General features: G+C 42.2%; 1 protein-coding gene across 2 annotated transcripts in view; it reads left to right on the forward strand.

Annotated features, from left to right (window-relative positions):
* The window catches only part of SORCS3 (sortilin related VPS10 domain containing receptor 3), a 597,794-nt gene that overhangs the window by 173,977 nt on the left and 398,335 nt on the right, over nucleotides 1-25,482 (forward strand). For both annotated transcript variants that reach the window (XM_023240898.2, XR_006587279.1), the window contains exon 2: nucleotides 10,885-10,952. In XM_023240898.2, coding sequence (XP_023096666.1) covers nucleotides 10,885-10,952 — 68 coding nt within the window. The remainder of the gene's footprint in view (nucleotides 1-10,884; nucleotides 10,953-25,482) is intronic.

Genomic DNA, 25,482 nt, shown 5'->3' on the forward strand with positions numbered 1-25,482 from the left:
TGTCCCCTTTCTCTTACCCTCTCATGGAAATTCATGAAGTTCTCTCCTAAACCACCTTGGGTTCTCACTTCTGGAGAGAATTAGCAGACTAGTTTATCTAAGGAAAAGACACATTTGAAGGAGTTTACAAAATACTCCAGAAGAAGAGGGCTGGAAATTTCCATTTTCCTCCCATCTCTTAAGATCTTCACTTATAGCTCTCATCCTTTCTGAGAACCTTGATTACCCCAGTCCAGACTCATCTTCTCCTCCTTTGAACACCTATGGCAACACTTTCTATTCAAGAATGTGTGTATTTCTGTTGGTTATAGGCACCATGTCAAGGAAGAGCATAAAATACTCTTATAGTATAATGAGAAAAGCAGGGTCTCTATCTTGAAGGTACACATAGCCTAATGGTGGATATGCATATGCAAGTAGATAATTATAATATAATCTGGTGAATAGCATAATTGGATGTATGTGCAACAAGTTAGGGGAACATGGATTAAAAGAGAATCCATTTTGTCTCAGAGGACAAGTGAGACATCAGAGTGTTGATGACGTTTGAGCTGGGCCTTGAGGAATGAGGAGGAGATCAGCAGGTGGAAAATGGGGGAAGGACTTTCAAGGAGAGGAGGGAGCTTTTGAAAAAGTGTGGGATCCTGGAACAGGGAAGAAATAGGTATTCCAGTGTGTCTAGAATTTAGATATCATTTGGGAAAGTGGCTCTAGAAGAGGGTTAAAATGTCTAGAGGGGCCAAGTTGAGAAAGACCTTTCATGCCATGTTGAGAAATTTGGATTTGATTTTAAAGACAGTATGAAGCCAGGAGAGATTTTTTGGCAGTACGTAATGGGATTTGGCCTGTGCTGTAGAAGGGTCATTCTGGTGTAATGGTAGAAGAGGGGTGAAGATAAGAAATTAAGTAAACTAGTTATTTTGAAGGCCTCTGTAGTCATCCATTAGCTAAATCCATTGGTCTGTTCTTAATCTTCCTTGTACATGAACTGTCAGCAGCATTTCACACAGCTGATCCCTCCTCCTCTTTGAAGCACTTTCTTTACTTGGCTTCCAGCACACATGCTTTCCTGGGTTTCCTATGATCTCACAGACTCTTCTATGTCAGTGAGGGTCTCTGACTCTAGTATTTCTAAGAGAAGACAGGAATTGAATGCAGGAATTGTTTACAAGGCTGGAGGAGTGAGGAAGAGAAAAGGCAAAGTTGCCCAAAGATTGGTAACTATAGAAACCTTTTCAGGCCTCTGCATAGGAGGAGAAGAAACAGTGCAAGAGGCTGAGGATCTCTCCTACCTAGATTCCTACTGTGTGTGCTGGGTTTCGCATGCAGGGGACCCAGAAGTCTGTGCTTCCTGTCACTGAGGTCCACTGTCACTGCTGTTGTTCCCGTCAGCTCTGTTGCTGCTGTTGTTTTGTGACTTCAAAATACGAGTGGGAAGAGTAGCTTTTTTCTTTCCTACTGGTCCCTACTGGTCCCTACGGGCATACTGCCTCCTGCATTGGGTCAGACTGGAAGGCAGATAACATGAGAGTCTTAGAAATACAATTCTCAGGGTCCTGATTACCTGCAATACATAGACAGGAAAGAGAACTTGGAGTAAACAGACAGCACAACCCCTCTCTCTGGCTACTGTGAGCATCCATTTCCATCCCCAATTCATAAATAACTCCTTCTTTTCCTGTAGGTTCAGTGATAGTGTGAGAAGCTCAAAATAGCTGGGTATTAGTTTCTGCTTCCAGTTCAACAGAACAAGAGTTTTGTCTTTTTTTTTTTTTTTAATTCCCTCTTTAGGAACCAAGAGTTCTCTCTCAACAGAGCCAAAATGTATGGGGACATGAAGCAGATACTGTGAAATGGCTTATTGGGGACAATAATGAGAGGACCACTACCTCTTTTGCCCCTTGATTCTCAGACCATTGTATTTTGACCATTTGTTGGTCAAATGCACTTTATGGAAGACAGTGCCACAACCTCACAGTGTTGACTCCCAGCTAGTGTTGTCATTGAATCTTTGAAAATCCATTCAACCATTGTATCAGGCCAGCTGCTTCTGGGTGATTATGTTTGTGGTAAGACCAGTGAATTCCATGGATATGCCCATTACTGCACTTCATTTGCTGTGAAATGAGTTTCTTTGTTGGAAGTAATGTTGTGTGGGATACCATGACAGTGAATAAGGGGTTCTGAAATGGAAAGATTTTGACTCTAGCATAAGCACTGCAGGTAGGGAAAGCAATCACAATGAGAAGAAATTGCTCCCTGTATGTGATGGGGGCAGGGGTGGGGTGCGGTGGTGCAATGTGATCAAACTGTCACCAGGTGCCATAGTGAGGCTCAACATTGGTTTCTGATGTTGGCAGGTCGGGAATGTAGCAGTGATAATATGCACAACAGCCTTGGTGAAAGGAAGTCCATGTGAAGCCTAGGCAAAGTCTCCATCTCTGTCATAGCAGTGACCACAGAGGACCCCCCAGAGCAAACTGGGGGGGCTCTGGGGAATTGGGCTTACTGGCCTCAACCGAAGGCCATCTTGTTCATTTGATTACTGAGGTTCTTCCTTGTAGTAAATACCATTTGGTGAGCATTCACACAGGACATACATATCCACTGTGGCAATTTTGAGAGGACTTTCTCACTCCCCTGACCTCTAGATGCTGGAACACCTCAGCTCTCAATCCTCATATCTTTACTCCATCTTCACACTCTGTCTCTTGGTGATCTAATCTAGTCTTGTGTCTTTAAATACCATCTAATTAGAGACAATTCCCAAATGGATATTTCTGTCCTAGATTCTCTTCCCTCAACTCCAGACTCATTTATCCAGCTCACTATTGGACTTGTTCATTTGAATTCTCTTAGGTATCTCCAACTTCATGTTCAAAGCTAATTTCTAATTTTTCCTCCATACCTCCTTCATCTGTAGTCTTCATCTCATAAACCAGCAACTCTGCCTCCAGTTGCTTAGTCCTGAACTCTGAGGGTCATCCTCAACTGTTCTCTTTCATTCACACTCCATATCCAGTTTGCCTGACACTACCTTCAAAATACATAAACATCATGTCCCTTTTCCTGTGCACTGCTGTTGCTCTGCTATAACACATACCATGTTTCACCTGGATGATTACAACGGATCCTAATTCACTTTTGTGCCCTTACTGCCTTTCTCAACACAGCAGCCAGAGTGATCCTGTTAAAAGTAAACTTCTCTATTAAAATCCTCAGCAGCTCCCCATCTCACTCACTCACTCCACATCTCACTGGAGTCCTTACAATGGTTCACAAGTTCCAGCAAGATCTGAGTCTCCGAATATCTCCCCGACTTCATCTCCCCCTACTTTCCACACCAGCTTCATTGGTCTCCTTGCTCTCCCTTGAATATGCCAGGGACACTCCTGCCTCAGGATCTTTGTATTCACTGCTCCTCTGCCTATAATGTTGCTTACCCAGATAACCCCATGACTTCATCTCACCTCATTCAGGGTTTTGCAGGAGTGTCCATTTTTCATAGAAGATGTACCTGGGCTCCTTCATCGTCTCCTTTTCGTTAATTCCACCCCCGCCCCCATAGCACTCATCATCATCTAACTATGTCATTTACTTACTTACTTACTTACTTACTTACTTACTTACTTACTTACTTATTTATCTTCCCTGCCAGAATGTCAGCTTCATGAGGGCAAAGAAACTGCTGCATTATTTTCAGTGCTGAATCCAGATTACTTGGCAAACAGGAAGCGTTCCATACATATTTGTAGTTAATGAATGAAAAAAATTATGAGAACCTGTAATTGTGTGATACAGTGGACTATAGTGTATTTCAAAGACTCCGTGTTTGCCTTGATTTGTGTGGGACGAGGAAGGAATCAAGGATCATGCTAAGGTTCAGTCGTGAGCCACAGAGTTGATGAGATGCCCTTATAAAAAGCAGGAAAGGGGATAAAAGCTTGGTGAAAATCTGTGCATTGTACATGACAAGTTGCTATAGTTTGTACTATTTCCTTGTCCTCTTAACTAGATTGTAAAATCATAGCAGGCAGGGAGCACTGTTCGTGTCACTCTGAATTTGGCACACACCTACCACAGTTCAAGACGCCCAGTTGGTGCCCAGACATCCTTGTATTGGGGATCTGTTGGGCTTTGGGTTGTAAATGTTCAGTTTCTGTTCCTTGGTGAGGGGATCTCCCTGAGGTGTGAGAAGGACCCTGGGATTCAGACTCTGCTGGAACTGGAAAATGCAGCCTTATAGGCTGTCCCAGAGGGGTAGCGTCTTTGTCGTGTGACAGTTATCAACCATTTCTGGTAAAGAAAGCTGCGGTTCTTATTCCAACTGGCTGGAAACAAAGAACTATCAAGTAGGGGCAGGAATGAAACGGTAGCCTGTGAGTGGGATGCGCAGAGGACCCCGTGGATTTAAAGGCACCAAGATTTCAGGAAGGTTTAATGAACTAAATTAATTTTCCTTCAGAGTAAAATTTTACAGGCATGAAAGGCCCTCCCTTCACTGAATGTGCTCACGGGCGAGAGCGTCGCAGTGATTTATGAATTTGCAGATTATGCATTATCCTTTCAGAGGACAGGAATCCCCCCGGGGTTCCTGCCTTCTTTCCGAAGCTGAGTGGGGGGAGCCAGGTGAATGCACTGACTCTGATCTGCAGCCTCCTGTACTGAAGTTGGGGTTGAGAATGGATGAGTTTGTTAGGAGGAGCTTAGCATAAATTCTAGAATCTGAATAACCCTCCCCCAGCCCCCGACCAAATGAAAATCATTTGGAACCCTTATCTCCTGAAGAATAATTATCATACTAATAACGCCCATTTCCCTAGTACAGTTTATAAAGCAGGTCAGCTTTCCTTATTTGATTTGAATCAGCAACCCTGTGAGGTTGGCAGGGGCAAGTGTATCATTATCCCCATTTAAGGAAATTGGAGCAGATTCTGAAAACATAAATAAGTTGCTCAGGCTCACACAGTAGCATATGGTGAGACTGGGTTTTGAGGCAGCCCTCTGGTTGCAAGTGTTCCGTTATTTCCATGCTGCCATGCAAGCCCTGTCCAGGAGGCAGACGGCTGGATCCAATGGGTAAGTGAGTCTAGAGACAGGCACATTTAGAAGGGTTCTCAGGTGGGATAGCGATGGAGACTTCTTTGCAGTTCTGCATTGTGGTTACCTCCTCTCACATAGGAAGTGGGTAGGAAGAGGATAGAAAGCTCCCTTGTCCTCACATATCACTTTCCCTAACTCTGCCAGAGACTTGGACTCCTTAGTTCAAATGCATAATCCTGGAGGCAGCAGGTTGAGGAGGACTATCCCTTTCATGAGGTCAGCCACCATTTCTCTTTTGATCACTTCACCAAGAAGCTTATGCTGTGCATAACATAAGTCAAGAACAGATGAATGAAAGAGAAGAGGGGACGTGTGAAATAAAGACACTAGTTACTGGCTCTGAGTGTGTGTAAAGAGCAGGCACAGGGATGGCTTGGACATCTGGGGGCATTAGAAGATACTAGATGCCTGGGGCCAAGAAAATTGGTGGTGGATGGTCAACAAAGACAGCAGCAACTGATTTCGTAAGAGGCTAGTCCTGCCCTTTATTGTCACTTACTATATAAGTCCCTTATTTTAATATAGTCTCTTAATATATGAATTATTTATTATATAATGTATGCATTATATATGTCTCCTGTTATAATTAGTCCTCTGATATATTACTTATTAGATATTTATGTATACATTACATATAGACACATAATAAGTCTCTTGGTAAATATGGTCCCTCCTTGTTATAGCCCTCTTCACTCATAAAACTTTTTATCTACCCATAGTTGGCCATAGGTTGGGCTTCCTGTGTCTTTCCTGCATGATCCCATTGTCCTTTGTGCCTTCTTTCCCAACTTGACATGGCCTATGTCTCTGAGTGGCTCATGTACACATGACATTGCATTCAACACATGAATGCTCTTGCCCCTAATGGCCCGTGCCACTCTACCTCCATACCTTTTCTTGTTACTGGAATGACTTCCTCCCCTACCCTCCTTTTTTTCTATCGATCTCAGTTCAATTAAAAAAAAGAAAAAAAGTGAATGAGCTCCATTTTAGTTTATGCATATTCTTAGCATACTTTAAGTCCCAGTTCATGTAATCTTTCCTTCATGGAGACCTTTCTGATCACACTCTATGGACTTAATTGCTTCTTCTTTTCAACTCCTATAGCACATTATCTGTACCTCTCAAATACATTTATCATCTCATCTCTTCTTTTATTGTTCTGCATCCATAATTCACTTGTAGTGCCTGCCAAGTGTCAGGTGATGTGCTGTGCATTGAGGATGCAGAATTGAATGAGACCTGATTTCTAACCTCAAAGAGGCCATAATCTAACAGACTAGTCAGACATACGGAAAAGTCATACTGACCCAATGTGATAGAAGCTATAAGAGATAAATGACCACAGTATAATTCCAGAGATGTCAGATACCAATTTAAGGGTGTGTGTGTGTTCGTGTGTGTGTGTGTGTGTGTGTGTGTGTGTGTTTACACATTTCTCTCTCCATAGGTCTTTCTAACTATGTTTGTATATACACACACATACATGTCTGCAGATTTCTCTTTATACTGTGTGTGTGTGTGTGTGTGTGTGTACGTATATAGCTTATATTAAGAGAGAAATGCTATTTACTCATGAATTATTACAATGTATTTTCACATTTTAGGCAGCAATCCTGCTGCCTGGGGGTCTCTCAGCAGTTTGTCTCTCAGCCAACCTGGGTCTCTCAGCAGTTTGTCTGGGTCTTTTCTCCTTCCATAACTCTGTTTCCTATTTCCTTCTCCAAGAACAAAGAAAACAAAAGTTCCCTTCATCCTTGGGCCTTGAACTCTGGATATCTCCCTGAGTCCCAGAGTTTAGCTGGTGCCTTCCCAATTCACCTAAGAGGAGCCCAGTAAGTATCTGTGAACTTCAGGAGAGAATGTGCAACTCCTTGAGGGCCAGGGTGTGCTTTTCTCCTCTCTGTGTGCCTGCTTCTTGTCTTGCACACAACTGGCTCACATAAACACTTGCTGCCTGGAGTAGCATCACATTAGAGCAGAGTGAGCACAGTGTGTCATATAGCCAGGGGTAGAAGCGTTGGTTCTGTCTCCTGCTAGTTGTGTGCCTGGGGTGGGGGTACAATTAGCTTAGCACTTGGGATTCAGTTTTCTCATCTATAAAATGGGGATATTATATTATACTTGCTTAGTCTCAAGAATTTGTTGTGAGGATTGAGAAGCACTCCATGTAGTGTTTATTGCCTGGTAAGGGTTCAACTAACGTTACTCTCTGCTTTTCCTTTGCTGAATTTGACTGCCAGCCCTCATCTGGGGGCGTCTTCTGAAGACGAGTCAAGTCAGGCTTTGCTGTGGATCCAGGATTAGCCCTTTAGCCTTCCCGCACCCCACGTCCCATCCGCTGGTGATTCCTGAGGCACACTTGCATCTTCTCTTTCTGATCTGAGTCCTTGCCTCGTGGTCTGGGGCTTAGTGGCTTTATTGCATCTGCTTTCAGTTTTCTTCCCTAATTCCCTCCTCTCTGGTGGCCTTCGGAAGGCTCTGAGTGGTGAGAGAAGCCAGGGATGGGCAGGCCTTGTTTCCCTCTTGGTTTTGTTTGCTTGGCACAGAGTATCTCAAGGCTAAAGGTTACATTATCATCTCTTCATCGCTCTATTACTGCCCTTCTGTGCTGACACCAGGGGAGTGGAAGCTTCCAGCCCCTAATTCACCCTTTTCCTCTGGGAAATGCAGGGGTGATTTTGCGGAGGCATTTTCCTCATACGTCTCTCTCTGCATGCTTTCTGAAGTTCAGCTACATTTAAAGGACGGGATGCTTTTCTAGGTTAGGATCTCAGCACGGTGCAAGGGCGGTGTCACTGCAGCAACAGTGTTGGGAGAGGAATCATAGTGGGATGGAGTCTTTCCCAAGTGTAGTTCTCCAGTTACCACAGGAAGATTTCCGGGCCCCACTCAGGACCCACCAAGTCAAACCTGCTGGGAGTGGGACCTTAGAATCTGCATTTAAAAGGCTTTCTGGTGACTGTTAGCTCCAGCTGTACTCATGGCATGGAAGAACAGTGCCCTGGGCACTTGGTCAAGGTCACACATTATTGAGACTTTAACCAGTCCCTTCCTTTCTCTGTGCATCAGTTTCCCCATCTGTACAGTGAGGGAAAGAGACTAGATTAATACCATTCCCATCTGAAGACTATGATTCATCACCAAAACACCATTATCTTCTATTGACTCAAAATGATTATTTTTAGGAACCTTTGACATGTTGAGCTTGCCTGTTAGGGAGACAGAAGTACAAAATACGAACCCCGCCTCAATCTAGCTGGGAACGCAAATCCTGTGACATCCAGAAGGTAACAGGATAGTGTTTGACTAAGTGCCAAGTTATGTAATTCCATTTTAAGTGTGATAGGACTTGAGAAGAGGGATAACTCTGATGGCTGCTATGGTCCTAGGAGGCTGCCTAGAGAAGGTGGGCTTCAAGTTGTTTCTTGAACAACAGGCAGGCAGGTGCAGGTGGTAATAAAAGGCTGAGGCACAGCTGATACAACATAGCATGGAAGAAAGCAAGCAGAGGTGTGAGAACAGGTTTGGCTTATTTGCAGAGCCTTGAGAAACTTGGATTGCTAAAGCAGAAGACAGCGTCTTGAGAACTGGGGAAAAGTGGTTGGAGGAGTGTGTGTAGTACGTGTGTGTGGGTAGTGCATATGTGTGTGTGTAGTGTGTTACATACCAGGCTAAGGAGTCAAGTTCATCCTGAGGCAGAGGGAACCAGGACACTGATAGAATGAGAACAGCTCTGGGCTCTTTCCAGGGCTTTCCAGACCCAGTTGTTTGTTAGAAGCTCTCTATTGGTTAAGTGGAACTCTTACCCCCTACACGTCTTCCTTCTCTCTGTGTGGACTTTGCACTTTTTGGAGGTTTTTTGATGTCCCTGAAGGCTTGATATTGGGAGAAAATGAAATGACCTAATTTGCTCCTGCAGAGCTCTGGATGGGTGTTCTGACCTATTTCTAGAAAAGCATAGTTTTGAGTTTGTTTTTCCAGAATTTGGGATGGCCAGCGCATAGCCAACCCCTGTTTTTTACATAGTGACTGTGGGAACAACTTTGTAGATGAGAGAGGATAAAAGAAAGGGGAGGTGAAGTCTGTTGTGCGGGTTATCCAGCAAACAGGATTATTGGTGCATTCCTAGGCATTTGGTTGGGGAAGGTGGGGATAAGTCCCTTGTTTTCATCAGCCCCTGAATTTAACGAATGAGGAAAACTCCATGAATGGGAGAGGCAAGAACCACTGAGTGGCTGTGGGGAGCAGTTCTCTGCAATGGATATACACTCTTACTGTTGTGCTATGTCAATAGGACAGGTAGCTTGGTAGATTTTACTGTTGTGCAAATAGCCATGTCATTGATATTTTTCTTGGCTTGGATGTTTCTTGCCCATTCACCACTCTCCATCAAAGAATGCACGCTTGGGAAGAGCCCTTCCATTGTGGCCCTGCAGAGAAGTTGAACATCCCAAACCAACTTTGCCATGGACTCTCTCTGACCTATAATGGGTCACATCCTTGCCTCTAATTTTTTCTTAGTTTACATAAAAGTAATGGAAATGGTGCGGACAGACCTCATGGGGTGTTGGATGTTAGTAAATCTCAAAGTGAGTGTTCTGTTGTCAGTGAGATGCCATAAAAATGTTCAATATAATGGCTGATTATTTTTCTTTAATCTTAAATAGATACCTAGAATGGGAAAGTCCCATCTTGGTAGCAGAAATTCATTATCTTGGAAAGAGTTTAATGGCTGCTGTGCAAATGAACTGGAGGAAGTTAAATCGTGGAATGGGAAGGAACTGAAAAAAGTGAAATGAGTTGTGCATTAAATTTAGATAAACACAATTATGTGTAACTGGATTATCACGTGTGCAGGCAGGCACTGTATATTAGGCACCTGTGTTTTGATTAAAATCGATTCAGGTGCATGCACTTGGCATCCTTGTGATTCGGAGTTGTGCCTAAGCCACTGTCCAGGCACACAGTGGGCAGGCAGGGAAACGTCTGAGATCCAGGTCCCCAGCTGGAGAAGTTTAAAGGGCCGAGGACCAGACCGGCCCAAGACCATTTCAGGAAACTGCTAACTCTATTAGAGAAAGCTCCAGCTCTCTTTCATGTACAGCTTCCTTTTGGGTTTCTGAATTTCAGCTGATGTCAGGAAAGTGGTCCCGGGGTCCAGTGGAGTCCAATGACCTGCTTCTTACTCCTTGATGAGGACAGATGCCAAATGGTAGATGGCAGATGGCATCAGGGGATGTTGGGGACTGGGCCTGACTGCCATTCAAGTAGATGTGGCTGCTGAGGCGCTAGTAATGGAAACACTGAATCTCTTTGAACCCATCTGTAGATGGAGAGAATTAGGCTCGGTTGCTTCTTACCATTGGGTCCAAGTCTGTAAGTCAGAGTCATCTCCAGATCAAAAGCAAGCCCATCGTCTGATCCCTGGGTGGCTGTACGAGTGATCAGAGCCAGCCGGCCAGCACCTCACCTTGAAGGAGGACAGATGTAGAGAAACCACTGTCGATACCCAGTTAATTCCTGTTGGCATGTTTTACTTCAAATGCAAAGCATCGTCAGGATTAAAATAAATGCTACCAGTTACAGGAATGCATTAAATTAATAATTGTTTTCCCTTGCTTGATCCTATAATACCCCTCCACTCAACGGATAAATACTAAACCCTCCTCTGGGTGATTTGAGATGCACTGTATATTGTTACACAAACTAAAGTAAGCTTGCTTTTTTTTCCTCCCCTTTTGTTCCTCTTCTCTGCCCTCCTCCCCATCCCCATCACAGGTTATACTTATCCTGACGAAGCTGTATGACTTCAACCTGGGGAGCGTGACTGAGAGCTCACTCTGGAGGTAAGTGGATTAGAGGTTCTTAACAAGCTTCTGTGGCTTGGCTCACTTGAAGAATGCCAGCCACGTGGCTGGGGGGGCACGTTTTGGAAGAGGCAGGAAGCAATCCTCCTCGTGGAAGAGCCCCTTAGCCCCCCAGGTGGAATGGACAGCCCCACCTGTGAACTCCCGTAGCACTCTGCTTATCTCTCTGGGGGCCTGTCACAGCCCTGCCTGCTTGGCACCATTGTTGCTTCTGCATTCCTGCGCTGTCTCGTTCTGCTTGAGGGACACACGTCTGGTTAGAGAGATCAGGGGAGCATGCCCGGAATGAGAAGAGCCGTGGGCCAGGGAGTCTGCTGAGGGGAGAGTCTTGCCTTGGGCGTGAGTCTTGGCCCAAGGACCATTTCCAGCCCTGTGCATCTGTGAGATGCTGTGGTTCTTACCTGTCCTTGTGGGAATAGATACACGTGAGGATCAGGTCCAGATGGGGACCTTCATAGGCTTCTTGATACATATATTTTAGTATATTCACTGTACATATTTATAAATGCTTACTGTATATTAATGTCTGTATATTTAATAAACATTTACTATATATTTAATAAATTTAATATGCATTAAAATATATATTGGTAATACATATATTTTAATATATATTGAAATATGTATTTTATGGCTGCAATGGCATAAAGATAAATGTGTTAATATAGTATATGGAAACTTTTTTCAGCCTCAAAGTTCATTTTTTGTTTGGACTTTAAAAGAAATGAAACATGTTTGTGGATCCTTAAAAGTATGGTAAGCCCTGGGCACTGTGCCCATTGTGCCTGCTGGATAAGTCCGCTCTGAGGGGACGTGGGTCACGGGACAGAGAGAAGGATGCGGGTGGTTAGATCAGGGAGAGCTTGACTGAAGCAGAGGCCTGAGGACTTTGTCTGCACCGGGCGCTTTGGCGCCCGGCTCTACACAGCACATGTGCACACTGCGGGCAGTGACAGGGCAACAGCAAATTCCATCAGTTGCTCTGAGTCAGCACTTCAGGCTCTGGGAAGGCTGTGTTGTCTGTCCCGTTTGCTTTGTCATTTGTAAACACTGGGGAGGGGGCACTGTCACAAAAGGCTCTTCACTGGGCTGCGTCATCATCCCAGACCTCTGTCCTGAGGGTTTCCTGGGGTCTTGGAGCAGAAGTGGTCTGGGGCATGAATATCTGTGTGCCTTGCTTCTTCTTCATCCGACCTGTTTGTTTGCAGAGGACTGGCCAGAGTTTGTTTCCCAGGAAGGGGGAACAGTCACAGCATCTATTAAATATTTAGGGGTTAATTGCTCATATCGACTCAGGCCTGCCTCCATTCGCCCAGGATGTCCACAACCTAACTTTGCTGCTCAGTGAAAATTGGCAGAGATATAAGAAAGCACTGTTTCTCTAATAGATGAGAGCATGCCTATTTCCACTCACACAGGACTCCCGGGGAAGTAGAGCCTCAGAAAACTTCCTCTCAGGCCCAGTCACAGTGATACTATGGTGATACCTGAAGCCTGACTCACGCGCTGTCTTCGGAGGGCAAATAATAAAAACAAGCCAGAAGATCCTGCCCTTACAATGGGAGAAGCTCTACCTGGCAGCCCATATTTCAAGAAAGGTTTGGCTAGGTCTAGGGGTGGGCCAGGCACAGCCAGGGGCCCATGCCCAGGCCCAGGCCATGCTTACTGCTAGAGGCCCTTAAGTAATGAAGTGTGTGGCCTGTGGTCATAAGAGCCAGTATATTCACTGGTGTGTACCAGAGACCATAGGCAGCCTAAGGGCACCCTGATGTGCACTGGCCAGGATTCAGATCCCACCTCACCCACCCAAAGAGCTCTGTAACTTTTTAACCTCTTTGTATCAGTTTTCTGGGGCTGCTGTGACACCATACCACTAACTGCCTGGTCTAAAGGGGCAGAAATGTACTCTCTCTCAGTTCTGGAATGTGGAAGTCTGAAATCAAGGTGTCTGTAGGGCCGCACTCCCTCTGAAGGCTCTAGAGAGAATCCTTCCAGCCTTGGTGGCTGCTGGCATTCCTTGTAGCTAAGGCTATGGTCCTCCTTCTCTGCCTACATCATCTCCTTGGCCCACTCCTCTCCTGTCCCTTATAAGGAAGGTTGCCATTGGAGTTAGGCCCCAGGATAATCCAGCACGATCTCATCTTGAGATCCTTAAATGCATCTGGAAAGATCCTTTTTTTGTCAAACAAGCTCCGTGACAGGTTCTGGGGGTAAGGATGTTGAACATATTTTTCTGGGTGGTCACCATTCAGCGCATCTCTCTTTCCCTGGATGTGAGTTGGAGATAGTACAGAAACCCCTTTGCTGCAACCACATTGTTCTTGCCTTCCCTGAGACACATCACCTTGTCCCCTCCATGGCCCTTACCCCCGCCGCCTTTTTCTGCTCCTCTCCAAGGGGGGCGGGCAGTGCCTCTGTTCCTTACCCTCTCAGTTCCTCTAATCAGGGAGGCCTTTTTCCAGGACTTCACATTCCATCACTCAACTTGCATTTTCCTCCTTAGTACTTACCCCCATCTGGCATGCTAAATATTTTACTTATTGAATGATTTATTGTCTGCCTATAACCACTAACATCTAAACTTGTAGAGAGAGACTTTTTTCCATTTTAATTCAGGGCTATACTCTCTGCACCTAGGACAGTATCTGGCACATAGGAGATACTTAATAAATGTTTGCTCAATGAATTAGTGGATGATTTGCAAGGACTAAATGAAATAATAAATGTAAAAACCCTTAAGAGTGGCTCACATGTAGGAAGTGTTCACTTAATTGTAATGATTGATTATTATAACCCTTTGTGTTTGTATAGTGTTCATCCCATTATTGACTTTGTTTATAAGGATCCAATGATGTCGGGGTCCGTGTGATGGAAATTATAGGGCACCAAGGGGATATATTCTGTGATATGGATGAATTAGCAGAGATCTTCAGGGGATTAGGGAGGGGAGAAGAGTGATTTAGATGGTTGTTCCTTGTGCTGATTAGAGGGAATTGAAGTATCGGTTTCTAGCAACAAGAGGATGTTCCTCTGTAGACAGGATTCTATGAGCTGGGGGTTGGACTGATGGGTGGGATGTGACTTGGCAAGTGAGAAGTGGAAAAACATCCTTACTACAAGGGAAAAGGGCAGGTAAGCCTGAGCTGCAGGAGAAAAGGGAGCCAAGCAGCAGGAAGAGAGAGCAGCTGGTCTTGGACCAGGGAGGGAACGTTTGGGTGGGTCTCTTCATGTTCACAGAAGGGGCCAAACCAAAGAGTGTTACACTAAGCATGGTTTGCAGATAACAGATTCATATGGGGTGACCTTATAAGGATTTGGAATGCTGGTGGATATTGTAGGCTTTCCCTCTGGATAATTGTTACATATGAATGTGTTTTTGTGCTCTGTTTCCAAGGGTTCATGGGTCTGATAAAGCCCTGCTTAGCAACCCCTGCATAGAGCTAGAGAGAGAAAAGGGGCTGTTTCTATCCTTCGGGGGGAATTTTCCAATGTACTGGGGCCTCACAGCATTTCTTCAAACCTTGCATTGTCTTTCCTGCTCATCCCCTAGAGATCTGTGTCTCCCATCCTCTTTTCTGTCCCGATAATGATGATGTATTTTGCAGTTAGAGCCTAGAGCACTGTGATCTTCCTTACTAACACAGTGTGCAGAGAAAAAGAAACTAAATTAAACACGCACCCTTTCAGTTTTGTGATTTGGCCCAACATGCTTAACCAAGTTGAAATTGAATTTAGGGGATTCTTCTTCAATTTTCTGTACAGCAGAGGAGCCTGGAGCAGCAGCTGTCATGACAAGATGACACTCCCTGCCAGGTTACAGTGGGATATAATTATTCGCCTCACCGGATTAATAATTCAGAGGCCATCTACTTCTAAATAGACAAAAGACTGTTGAAAAGCATTCAATAGGGTAGGGGTATCTTAAGCCCTCACGACATTCTTTCTGAAACTCCTTGGTGCTGTTATCCTGGGGGGAGGGTCAAATTTTTTCTCTACCAATGCAAGGATGGCTGTATATTAATAACTGGTTATTAGCACAACCATCTGTTTGTATCCTTTAGTCAATGGATATTTTCCATAGAGAATTCATGCTTATAGACTTAAGGAGGTTGGGGACTGATATTTTTTTAAAAGACCCAGGGCTTCACTTTCGGGGTGTTTTCAGTCCATAATGTGTCAAATCTGGAGGTTGCCCATCAGTCAAGAGTGATGCTGGCCCCCAGTACTGTTAGATTTGATAGAAGCCTGACCCAAAAAAGGAGAGAGAAGTTCAGATCTAAAGGCTGAGCATTAGTTGATCTGTTTCCTGCTCATCGATGTAATTAAGAATGGAAGCTCGGAGACTGGTGGCCTGGGTTCAAGTCCACACTCCTCCACTTAGCCACGGAGTGACTTTGAACAAGCTTCTTCACCTCTCTGTGCCTCCATTTCCTTACTGTACAATGAGGATTATACGGGTGCCCACCTCATAGTGTGGTTATGATGTTTCACATGAAATACAATGTGTGAACTGCCTAGCATAGTGCCTGGTATACAGTGCCCACCCGTGGAAAACGCCCAGGGAGGGTTGGTAATCCTATGGAATCTGGTAATTGATCTGCTTCTTGGTGCCGGCTCCTCTTCCTGACAACAGTGTGAGACACGTTGTGCCCTTAGAAAAGCAACCAGGTTGCTCAGCCGTTTTTCCTAGGGCCCAGAGAGCAGAGAGAGGAGTTCCTGGTTAAGGTGTTTGTGGAGCATACCACCTCCTGGGCTCATCCTCCTGGGAAGCTTCCCTGCCCCTCCTCCCCGAGTGGGGTGCCCCTGTTCTGCTCACCACTGGCACCACTTACACTGTGTTGTGATTTGTTTCCAGCCTGTGAGCTTCCCAAGAGCAGAGACCATGTGCCTTTCATGTTTCTGGATCGATAACACATAGCACTTGGGCTACACTAAAGAAGGGCTTGGAGAGCTGAACTGAAGTACCAGTGGCCCCAAATCGGTTGCAGCATCAGCCTTGCCTTGGCCTGTCGCTTTCCTTGTATTGAGTTGTCTCATCCTCCTGCCACTGGGGAATCCAGTGACTTTTCATCCGGTTTGCAAGCTGTTGGCTGGACCATTTATTTCCTCCCCTAATTGTTCTGTCAGTGACCTTTCTGGGGGATGCTGTATTTTTTTTAATAGAAAATGGAGACCTTTGGATTTATTAATTTTTTGTTTGCCAAGAAAACCCTGATAATAATTGCTAAGACTTCCCAGAAGTTATTAGTTTACAAATTTTAATGACACTCATGATTTATTTATGTGTTTCCCTCCCTCTGCAGCTGCTCACCCCAATTCCTTAGTGGAATTGCTGCTGAATCTGAGTGAATTAATGGAAACAAAACTGCAGATTGGAATGACATTTTTTTGTTAGGCTGTTAATTAAAAACTTCCCGTCCTATTCGCTAGGCTCTTCATATGTGAAGTCCCGAAGGCTGGGCTGATGATACAGGCTGTGAAATCCTCTCCCTAGAACTGGGGCCTCCTTCTATTTGCTTTTAGTAGTAATAAATCTGGTGAAAGCTCCTGAATGGGTCACAGAGCATTCAATTGAACAGATATTAATTGAGCATCAATTATATAAGCAGCCCCCTGCTCATTGCTGGGGGATGCAGGATAATTATGTCATGCTTGTTATCCTCGAGGAATGTTTCGTTTTGTTGAGAGGTGAGATTAATGTACTAGGAACCAACATCAGGCATATGCACGAATAATATGTATATACAAAATACAGTGCATTCTGCAAGAAGTTGCCCTGCTATAGAAATACTTATATTTTTATTACCACCCATCTCATTCTATAAAGGATGCAAAATAATTCTAGGAAGGAATTAGAGAAGTGATCAATATGGCACCTATTTTTTGTTTTGCTGTTTAATATAAAACATTTATTTCTCTGTTAGGGTGTGAAACTCTTAATAGGAAAGCCTCTCCCCTGTACCATTGGTTCCCATGGTTCTCAGAAACCACCGGGTAATTGGTGGGATTGAATATGAGTAGTGGATAAGGAGTCGGTCCTGGATTCAGACTGCCTGGATGTGAATCCCAGCTCTACTGCTTATTAGTTATACCACCTTGAGCAATATTTTAATTTCTCTCAGCCTCATTTACGTACCAATATAATGGGATGACAGTAAGACCTGTCTTGTGAGAGCTTTGTGAGAAGTCACTGAGATGGTACATGTAATGCAAAATGCCTGTAATCTAGTCATTACTTAATATAAACAGTAACATCTGTTGATAGGTCCACATCTGCCTAGCTCAGCAGCTTCCACCTGGTTCCACATGACAGTTGTGCTGGTAACTTTAGGAGGGCAGGGTGCAGAGCACATCTAGAATCCTAAGCACGTAAGGCCTGGACATGGTACACTTCTTTTGAGAGAACACTGTGGAGTCTTCCTCTTTGCATACTAATCTGTGCTTAGCAAAAGGGCAAGGTGAATATATTTCTTGGCTTTTCTACACCAGATGCTGGTAATGATTTGGAGTATAGGATACAAACCACAATCTGATTTAAGTTCCCCTAACATAGTGTTGAGTTAACTCATCTGTTACTGGTTATTTTCTTTTTAATGCAACCATAAGGGAATCTAAGTACATTGAAGAGCTTTGTTACCGTCCAAGTACTTAACATGGAAGTCAGAGTGGGATCATGCATGTTTTTCAAATTTGGCATATCCTCACAATTTCTTGTGGAATGTGCTAAAAATCTAAATTCCTGGGTCGTACCCAAGAGATTCCAATTTAGTAAGGCTGAGGATTGCTCCGGATGTATAATTTTCGAAGTGCCCTAGTGGCCTCTTAACATCATGTAGGACCAGGAACCAGTGATCTAGGAGAAAGCCTGGTTCTGGCCCATCTCAGTTACCAGTGAATTGGATTACTCTTGCCATCCTTCTGCTTCCTCATAAACAAAGGTATGAGGTGAAATGATCTCTCAAGTCTCTTTCAACTCCCAAGTCCACAGATTCTTCCACCTTGGGAAATCAAACAAGAAGCTCACACAGTGGGATTTATGATGCGCAATGGATAACGCCCTCACTCCCGAGCATAGCCACCTTCCTTAAAAAATCAGGTATTGTTAACAACACATACACAACCCTGCTGACATGCCACGCCGCTCACTGATGGATAGTGGCCAGTTGGCAGGTATTAGCTAGAACACCTCTCCAAACTACTTAATTTAAATTCATTAAACGAAGGGAGCATCACTCAACTTGTGAAAGTCTTTGTTCCAAAAAACAGAATGAGAAAGGGGTTTGCCCTAAATATTGAGCCCTCAAATATCTTACTTTGTTAGAGAATAGAGAAATGAGAATACTGGAGAATGGGGTCTGGATTGCAAATTTGTTGTTTTCCTATTTATTATGGGAAAGAGGGGTTCTTTTTATGGCCTAGTCTTTTTGTCTTCCATGAGGCAGGACCCAGACATGTATAAATCTTGATTTTTGTCCAGTGGCTGAGAGAATGTAACACTTTTGTATGGATCGTGTCTGTTGATTGTTATTTTATGTTGTTTTCGCTTTCATCCAAATGCAATGCCATTTTATCGCAATCATAAATAACCTCACCATTTGGAGAAGGGGTGTGAAATTCTGCCCATTCCTTTCCCCAGCCTGTGCTCCCTCTCATTTTCCCAGCAGGAGATTCATTAGCTTTCTAATGAAGTTAATAAGTAAACAGGATCAGACAGTCCCTTCTAAAATAACATTTATAAATGGATGCATTTCCCTACTCTCTAAGGTAAGCCATAATTTATTTCCCTGCCAGATGTCCACGTGTGTAACACTATGATAGGTGGATCCTTGGAATTTGGTTTAAAACCCAAGGGAAAAAAAAAAAAGAGGAAAATTTTCAACTCACATAGAGCCCATCTATTACCAAGTTTATAGGAGAGTGGATTTTTACCAACCCCATTCCTGCTTATGTATATACAACGCCTATAAAGATAAGGTAGTCAAGCTTTCATGGTTACTTTCTCATCATTTGGTGGTCAATTACTTTATTGGACGTCCACCGTAAATGTCTTTAGGAGGCCTTTGGCAGCTTCCCCACAAAGACCACTGCCCTCGATATTATTTGGGAAGCAATAAACTGGTAAAAAGACATGTTCTGTTTTCTCCTTCACATGTCTGTGAGGTTTCTTTTCAAGAATTGCTGAACTTACAAAGGAGGCATTTCACACCTTGCTGTCTAAATGCTTTGTACCCAAATTAGAGCTAAAGTTAAGTCTTAAAATGCAATACGTAGATAGGGTTTATCTTTAAAAGCTCCCCCTTTCAGTGGTACTTATCTCTTAAACTGGTATACTATTTGTAGTCACTGCCCACATGAATGCCTGGCACGTCTCCTGTTTCTGGGAGGAATGTGAAGCCTGTGCATTGAACATTCCATTTTACGGATGGATGAACTAAGGTCCCGAATGGGTTGGTGCTCACTGATTCAGATCTGGGACCCAAATCTAGGTCTCTCCATTCTCAGTAGCCCCCTGCTCTTGCTGTTACATTAGTAATCACTCTTTCCTGGCCTTTCTAGCTCAGCCACCATTCATATTTCATAAGAGATCTATAGCCATGGGGTTGCACTGGGGACTAGGAATGGGTTTCTTGGATGTTTGTCTAAGTGATTTTCAATTCTGGTGGATCATGAAAATCACCTGGGAAATATAAGACAAGCCAGTCTCCTGGGCCTCATTCCAAACCTATTGAGCCAGTTTCTGGGGGTGAAGATCTAGTTGTTTATAGTTTTAAGTTTATTTATTTTGAGAGAGAGGAAGAAAAAAATGAGAGTGGAGGAGGGGCAGAGAGAGAGAATCCCAAGCAGGCTTTTGCACTGTCAACACAGAGCCAGATGCAGGGCTTGAACCCACAAACCGTGAGATCATGACCTGAACTGAAACCAAGAGTCAGATGCTTAACCGACTGAACCACCCAGGCTCCCCAAGTTGTTTATAGTGTTTAAAGAGCTCCCCTCTTGATTCTGATATAACTGTCGACCTAAGAGAGGTCATGGCCATCTTTACTTCTGAAAAGTGCATAAAAATTTGTTGTGGGGAATTCCCCCTTAGCATAGCACCTTTCCCTTGTATCTCTTATCCTTATGTCTGGTTCACAATGAGCAGCACAGTCATTCATGCCCTCATCTTTATAAATGACAACCATAAAGGTTAATAATTGGAATGAGCTCTGGCACTTACTAATTAGCTCACATTCTGTCAGCATCAAACTTGTTTAATTGGCAATTAACATTGATTTTAGAGAGTGGTACCACAAGAGAATGGTTACAAGGTGCTGCTATCTGTGGAGTTGTGCTTGAGATGAACCCTGTGAGGCTGAGTTGGCAGCTGGGAATCCAGGTTCCCTGGGGGTTTGGAAGGGCCAACAAATGGGAAATAGTTTCCAGGTGATTTTGGAAGGCTTTCTATTCATAATACTTGGTTGCAAGCAATAGAAGTAATCACTAATTTAGGCGAGATGTAGGATTTGTTGGAAGGATACTGGGATCACTCAGCGTTTGGAGGAACAGGTAACAGGACCAAAATCCTAGGCCTCTCTCGGGACCATGGCATGTCATGACTCAATTCTCTGCATCTCCAGGGACCACAGCATCTGAATGTCATGGTTCTACTCTCTAGTGAGCTGCCATAATATGACAACAACCTTCTCCGTGATTTAAATTCCCAGTAGAGAATTGGGAGGCCCCCTTGAGTCAAGCAGGCAAAACTTTATGTTTGGGGGTGAGAAATTCCCAGTCTAGGCTGGCTTTCTTATTCATTCCTGTGCATAGGGAGACTGGGACCACTAGAAAAAAAAAACTAGGGAAGAGTTTTGGGAATACTAGACCAATAACCTTCAAGGGTATCAAATGTTTTCTGAGGTATTCTAATATAAAGGAGACTTAAAATACACTACATTTTAAAGAGCATCCCTTCACTTGTACTATTAATTTAAAAGACTAATTTAGAATGTGTTAGGGAATTTCTAGGAGCTTTACTTGTAAAGATACCACTTATAACAACCTTGCAAGGATTTTATTCCATTTTGGTAGAGATGAATCTGAGGTTTTTATAATCAGCAAGTAATGGAGATTAAGTTTGACCTCACCCCTGTAAAACAAAAATACATGCTTGTCTGACTTTGTCATACTGCCTCCCCAAATAATTTTCAGTTCGGGGTTAGTGAGCACCTTCTCAGTTTTGGACGCTGCATTGCCATATCTGTTCTCCTGAACTTTAGACAACGTACCATAGTCCCAATAGTCTCCATAAATGATGGCATTGTGATTAATTAGACATGTTGCCAAAAATTCTCAATTTTTGGCATACCTCCTTCCCACCACCTCACCCAGAGATGCAGCAGGTAAAATGCTCGTAATCATCTGCAAATTCTCACTCATTCCGTTTATGGTTGTTGAGTACAGGGTGTTCTATGGGATGAGTGTGACATTTGTGATCATATACACTTTCAATTGAAATTTTTGTGAGACAAATGAAGATACACATACAGCTTTAAGAAATGATACAGATTGAGCTTGTGTACTCTCTACCCAGTCTCTCTAATGGTAATATTTTATCAAACTATATCACAACAGTGCATTGACATTGATACAATCATCAATCTTACACAAATTTGTTGTTCTCATTTGTGTGTGTGTGTGTGTGTGTGTAGGTTTGTCTATCCACCACTGCAGTGAAGATACTGAACAGTTGCATTACAAGAATCTCTCATGTTCCCCTTTTATAATCACATCTACCTCTCTTTCCCCAGACCCTTCATCACTAAACCTCGGCAACCTCTGATCTATTCTCCGTTTATAAAATGTTTTCTTTCAAAATGGTTAAAGAAATGGAATCATGCAGTATGTAACCTTTGGGGGTTACCATTTTCACTTAGTGTAATTCCCTGGAGACTCACCCAGATTGCTGTGTATCAATAGTTTGTACTTATTGTTGAGGAGTATTCCACGTATGCATGTACCACAGGTGGCTTAACTTTTTACCCGTTGAAGGACATTTGGCTATTTCCCAGTTTTTTGTTGTTGCAGATAATGCTGTTATGAACATATAAGTACAGGTCTTTGTGCAGAGATAAGTTTTCATTCCTCTGGGACAACTGCTTAGGAGTGTGATTTCTGAGTCATGTCGTAGTTGTGTGTTTAGTTTTAGAAGAAACTGACAAACCTTTTCAGAGTCGCTGTTCCATTTTATATTCCTACCAACAATGTCTGAATGATCCAGTTTTTTATAGCCTTGTCAGCAAGGCTTTTTCACTACTTTTAATTTTAGCCATGGTAAGAGGGAGGCAGTAATATCTCATTGTGGTTTGAATTTGCATCCTTGATAGCTGATGATGTTGAACATCTTTTCGTGTGCCTACTTAGCATCTGTATATTGTCTTTGGTGAAATGTCTGTTCATGTATTTTGCCCACTTAAAAATACACTTTACAGATATTATTGAAATACAAGAAGCTGTACATATTATATATATATATGGATATATTTATATATAAAACTTGGTGAATTTGGAGGTTAGTGAAGCTATCACCACAACCTCTGTCATAAACATATCCATCACCTGTTAAGTTTCCTGCTGCCTTCTTTATTCATTATTATTTTTTGTGGATAAGAACTCTTAACACAAGTTCTACCATATTAACACATTTTTAAGTCTGCAATACAGTATTGTTAACTATAGCTTTATGCTATACAGCAGATGTCTAAGACATGATTATCTTGTATAATTTAGAACTTTGTACCATTTGATTAATACCTCCCCATTTCTTCTTCCTTTTAGCCCCTGGCCACCACCATTACATTCTCTGCTTCTATGAATTTGATTATTTTAGATTCCTTATTCAAGCAGTATCATGTATTTGTACTTCTGTGTCTGGCTTATTTCACTTAGCGTAATGTCCTCCAGTATCATTTATGTTGTTGCAAATGGCAGGATGTCCTTCTTTTTTTAAGACTTAATGTTCCATTGTATGCGTATACTACATTTTCTTTATTGATTCATCCATCAGTGGACATTTATGTTGCTTCCATGTCTTGGCTTGTGAAAAATGATTCAATGGACATAAGAGTACAGATATCCCTTTCAGATTCATATTTAAATTCAAATGGATATACACTCAGAAGTGGTATTGTTGGAGCATATGATAGTAAAACTGCCATACTGTCTTCCATAGTGGCCGTACTAGTTTACATACCCACCAACAGTGTGTGGGGGTTCCCGTCCCACCACATAATCACCAGCGTGTATTATCTCTTGTTTCCTTGTTAATCTACATACTAATAGGTAGGAAGTGATATCTCATTGTGGTTTTGATTCGCATTTCCCTAATAATTAGTGATGTTGAGCACCTATTCATATACCTGTTGGCCATTTTGTATGTTTTCTTTGGAGAAATATCTAAATGTCTATTCATTTTTTAGTTCATATTTTAATTGGGCTATTTTTTTTTTGGTATTGAGTTATAGGGATTCTTTATATGTTTTGAATATTAACCATTTATCACAATGTTATATGATTTGCAAGTATTATCTCTCATTCTGTAGGTTGCCTTTTCATTTTGTTGATGGTTACCTTTGCTGTGCAGAAGCTTTTTAGTTTGATGTAATCCTACTTGCTTAGTTTTGCTTTTGTTGCCTGTGCTTTTGGTGCCATATGCAATAAATCATTGCCAAAGCCAATGGCAAGAAACTTTTCGCCTATTTTTTTCTTCTAGCAATTTTTTTTAGCAGTTCTATGGTGTTAGGTCATATGCTTAAGTCTTCAATTCATTTTGAGTTGATTTTCATGTATGGTGTAAGATAAGGTTCTAGTTTCATTCTTTTAGGGGTAGTTACCAAATTTCCCATATACTGTTTCTTAAAAAGCCTTTTCTTTGTTCATTCTGTATTTTGGCATTTTTGTTGAAGATTAGTTGACCATATATGAGTTGATCTATTTCTGGTCTCTAGAGGTCAATTTTTATGCCAATGCTATATTGTTTTGAATACTTTGGCTTTGTAATATATTTTGAAATTAGGAAGTGTGATGCCCTCAGCTATTTTTTTTCTCAAAATTGCTTTGGCTATTTTGGGTCTTTTGTGGTTTCACATGAATAATTTTAGGATTATTTTTTTCTATTTCTGTGTAAAATTTCATTGGGACTTTGGTAGAGATTACATTGAATCTATAGACACTTTGAGTAGTATGACATTTTAATAATAATTTGTCTAATCTCAACACATCTGTCTTTCCATTTATTGGTATTTGCTTTCATTTCTTTCATCAATGTTTTATAGTTTTCAGCGTATGGGTCTTTTACCTCTTTGGTCAAGTTTATTCCTAAGTATTCATTTTGATGTTATTATAAATGAGATTTTGTTAATTTCCTTTGTGGATAGTTCATTGTTAGTGTGTGGGTGGACCTTGAGAGCATTATGCTAAGTGAAGTAAGAGACAGAGAAAGACAAATGCCATAGGAGCCTTCTTATATGTGGAGTTTAATAACAAACAAAGAAAACAAATTCACAGATGTAGAAAACAGATTGGTGGTTGCCAGAGGTTGGGGTGGAAGGGGGTGCGCAGAATGGGTGAAGGTGTTCAAAAGATACAGTCTGGTAGTTATAAAATTAATAGGAACTGGGGACATAATGTACAGCATGATGACTGTAGTTAATAATACTGTACTGCATATTTGAAAGTTACTAAGAGTATACATCTTAAAAGTTGTCATCACAAGAAACACAGTTTATAACTATGTGTAGTGATGATGGATATTTACTAGACTTATTATGGTGATCATTTCACAGTATGTACAATATCAAATCACCATTTTGCACACCAGGAAGATGTTATATGTCCATTTTATCTCAACAAAGAAGAGAGAAATACAACTCATTTTTGTATGTTGACTTTGTATCCTTCAACTTTATTGAATTTGTGTATCAGTTCTAATGGTTTTTTTTTCTTGAGTCTTTAGGGTTCATACACACACACACACACACACACACACACATAAAATATTATAATAGCATGTTGTCTGCAAACAGATAATTTTACTTTTTCCTTGGATTTGATTGCCTTTTATTCCTTATTCCCCCCTTAATTGTTCTGGCTAGGTCTTCTGGTGCCATGTTGAATAGCAGTGGTGAGCGTGGTTTTTTCCCATTGAGTGAGAGATTAGCTATGGATTTTTCATACATGGCCTCTATTGTGATGACTAAGTTCCTTCTATGACTAAGTTGTTGAAACTTTTTTGGTGGGTGTGAAAGGATATTGAATTTTATCAGATGCTTTTTCTGCACTTCTTGGGATGATCATGCAATTTTTATCTTTTATTCTGTTAATGTGGTGTACCACATTGATTGATTTGCTTATATTGAACCTTCCTTGCATGCCAGGGATAAATCCCACTTGGTTATGGTATATGATCCTTTAAATGTGTTGTAAATTAGGTTTTTGTCCATATTTTGTTGGTGATTTTTGCATATATGTTTAT

This window comes from Felis catus, chromosome D2 (genome assembly GCF_018350175.1).
Source record: "Felis catus isolate Fca126 chromosome D2, F.catus_Fca126_mat1.0, whole genome shotgun sequence".
In the NCBI taxonomy this organism is placed as follows: domain Eukaryota; kingdom Metazoa; phylum Chordata; class Mammalia; order Carnivora; family Felidae; genus Felis; species Felis catus.